At 31.2% G+C, this 3,199-nt stretch overlaps 1 protein-coding gene across 1 annotated transcript; it reads right to left on the reverse strand.

The window, feature by feature from the left end:
• Positions 1-255: 255 nt before the first annotated feature.
• Positions 256-1,932, reverse strand: LOC133701162 (protein TORNADO 2-like). The gene is made up of 2 exons (XM_062124990.1): positions 1,258-1,932; positions 256-688 (listed from the first exon to the last, which is right to left on the reverse strand). Exons 1-2 carry the CDS (start codon positions 1,753-1,755, stop codon positions 377-379), a joined length of 810 nt encoding a protein of 269 aa, XP_061980974.1. The 5' UTR covers positions 1,756-1,932; the 3' UTR covers positions 256-376.
• Between the last annotated feature and the right edge of the window lie 1,267 nt (positions 1,933-3,199).

Consider the following 3,199-nt stretch of genomic DNA (forward strand, 5'->3'; position numbering starts at 1 on the left):
CATCTTCCCCTGGATTTCATTCACTAAAATCGAATCATATCAGCCCCAGTCCAAAGGAACACGCGCTCTAATCAGTAAATTAAAAGCATGGTTGATATCGTGAAAGGCTGTTATTTTTTTTATTTGTAAATTCATTTATATAATCTGTTTTAGGTATCATTACATTAAAATCATATAAAAAATAAATTTAAATAAAAAAATTCAAAACTTTTAAAAACACCCGGTCATCCTAAACAAACTCAAAATAAAACCATCTTCTTACAGGAAGCTCGTATATAGAAATAGAATTAGCAAAAGAAACAAACCAATATTCCCACAACACATTAACTACCTTACAATGCACGCATTACAACGTTGTTCTCTGATTAATTAGGTTTTATGTATAACCTTGTTTGTATCTGCGAAATAAGTCTTCTGTTTTGGCATTCCTAAAGGCACAGCAACCAATCAAGTATACGCATATTAAGGCAATGAGAGTAATGAGCAGTATGACGTCTGCCCTTCTCCATTCCCTTTTCAAATTAGCCAATAATCCGGCCTTGCATGAATCGCAATTGTAGCAAAGTTGATTTTGGTCATTGTTCCATTTCAGGCAGTCCATATCTGCAGCAATGTTTATTGGACTAATCCAATATGTTGGGTTCACAAATGTATACCCACATTCGGTCGGGGGCTTACAGCATCCTGACTGTCAAGGATAAAAAAGCAAAAAAGAAAAAAAGCATAAAGTTGAAGATAATCACATGATCGATGAGAGAATATAATCAACTTTATTATTCTTTTCTTCAATATTAGAAATTATCGCTAGCCGTAGATAAAAGTTATTCCTATGTTAGGGTCATCGAAACAAAAGCTAATTATTAAGAAATATATACACTTTATGAAAGTATAACACTTAACTTCATTATTAAGTTAATTTTCACCAAGAACAAAATTATGTTACGTTTTTGTTTTTTAAATATATTCGAAGAAGATGATATGTCCTAATAATTCTAGTTAGAGGCTACGAAAAATAATGTATTTTTTGGTAATAAAAACAATGACTATCTAGAAAAACAAAAGAGATGAAGGATCATTTCCATTTATTATAAGTGGGTTTTTCTTCTTCTTCTTCTTTGATTTCCCTAAGAAAGTAGGAAGTTGCCTGCAACCCATAGAAAGATCGAGTCCATGTTTGAAAGGCATCTTAATTTCTTCTAAATTGTTTGGTACATGATAAAAAATAGATAATCTAAGCAAGAAAATAACTTTAATAACCTGTAAGGGGCTAATATGAGCATTGAAGAAATCTTGAGCCATGTGATAACTCTGGTTCAGCTCAGCACACGTATTAGAGGAGCTAAGGCAACCTCTTATCCGATCCCACTTATATGAACTATGAACCCTTCGGCGAAGCCAACCTGAAAAATCATTAAGACGATATTCCAAGTAGGCTCTACTCGGTGCAAGGTGGCCTGAGCCCCTAACAGTCACCATGTAGATAAAAACCGTTAGACATGCGAGCAGTATTATAAGGATGAGCATGGCAATGAGATAAAAGATAAGGAGCCAAGGGATTCTCCAGAAACCTCCTACAAAGCCTGCAAGAGCTACTTTCAGGATTAGCATTCCCAAGATAATGACAGGCCATTGTAGGATCTTGACACAAGAGTTGTCTGGTTCCGTTGCTAGCCAAATCCCAGCACCTATGACTGGGATGGAGAGAAGCATGGCGACAAAGTTTATAGCACCAATAACATTATTGCTTAGTGCCATTTTAGTGCTTCTCCGTGGTGATTTTGCTCTGGGTTTGGTTTCTTCCTGGACTCGGATAATGATCAGGACAATAGAAAATGTGGAGTACCAGTGATGGATGTTGAAAAACAGCTACTACAGGATCTGCTTTAAGTCATATGGCCCGCCTGTTTTTAGTTCCTTTCTTTGGATCCATCCAAGCTACTAAAGCAAGCTACGATAATTTTTAAAATGTACATTTTTTTTAGCTCTGCTAAACTTTTCGGAAAGGGATACCGTGTATAAGTCAGGGAAGAAAAGAAAGAAACAGAACACATCATGAACAATTATTAATTAACAAAAATTAAAAAAAGAGGTGATTTTACTTTTTACCTCCTTACTTACGAAATTGATTCATAGAACAGAGCTTTGCTTTTTAAAAAAATCTTAGAACAGAGCTTTGCTTTTTTAAAAAATCTTTTTGTTTAATCTAGTTTATTTTTTAATTTTAATTTTTAATATTAGGTTTATATTTTATTTTGATTAATTTTATGTAAAGTTATCATAATCTCATGATTTAGATCACTAGTGTAGCTAATTAATCCTAGTTTACTTAAAGTTTATCTTATCATTTTATTCAATTGATTTTTTTTTTAATTTTATCATTTAACATTGGATTAATTAGAAATTAAATTTCATAATTTATTTTTAATTTGCTTTCTATAAGATTATATGATATTAGATACTTTGTTAAAATAATATTATAATGTAATTCATATGATGTATTTTCTAACTTCTTATGAGGTATTTTGTCAAGTATATAATTACCCATTAGAATTGTCACCTCTCATAAGTTTTAAGGTAATCTCAAACTTATCAATGTGGTGTTCATTATTTTTTAAGGTTCAATTCTTATATTTTGCAATGTTATTTTATTATAGTGAATAAAAAGATATAGTTTGGTGAATAATATTATTTTGAAAATATAATTTATTAAATAGTGCTTCATATTCTTCATATTTATTACTTCTTATTATCTTTATATTCTTTTTAAGTTATTTTCAATTTTGTTTTTGGAATGTTTTAATACTTCAAGAGCTTTCATCTCTACTCTTAAATAAATAGATATAAAAATATTTTATACAATTATCTATAAAATAATATAATAATTTCCTCCTTATACAGCCTTGAAAATGGACACACACACACTACATTTTAAATTTATGATTACATAATCGAAGTTCTTTTCCACCTTTTTTTTAAGCAGCGCTTTTCTAAGTTTCTTTGCTGGAACATGACTTTAGGTGCTGCTACCGCGTTCATCTTTCTTTTCTTTTCTTTTCTTTTCTTTTTCATTTCTTTCACTTTGTACCATCGACATTGGTTGCTCAATCGGTGCTTAGCTGTTAGAATTGAACTACCTGTTAAAACTACCCATGTTTGAGTAAAATGAGGAAGAATGCTTGTTTGAGCAAGCTGGAACTTC

Source organism: Populus nigra, chromosome 8 (assembly GCF_951802175.1).
Source record: "Populus nigra chromosome 8, ddPopNigr1.1, whole genome shotgun sequence".
NCBI classification, from domain to species: domain Eukaryota; kingdom Viridiplantae; phylum Streptophyta; class Magnoliopsida; order Malpighiales; family Salicaceae; genus Populus; species Populus nigra.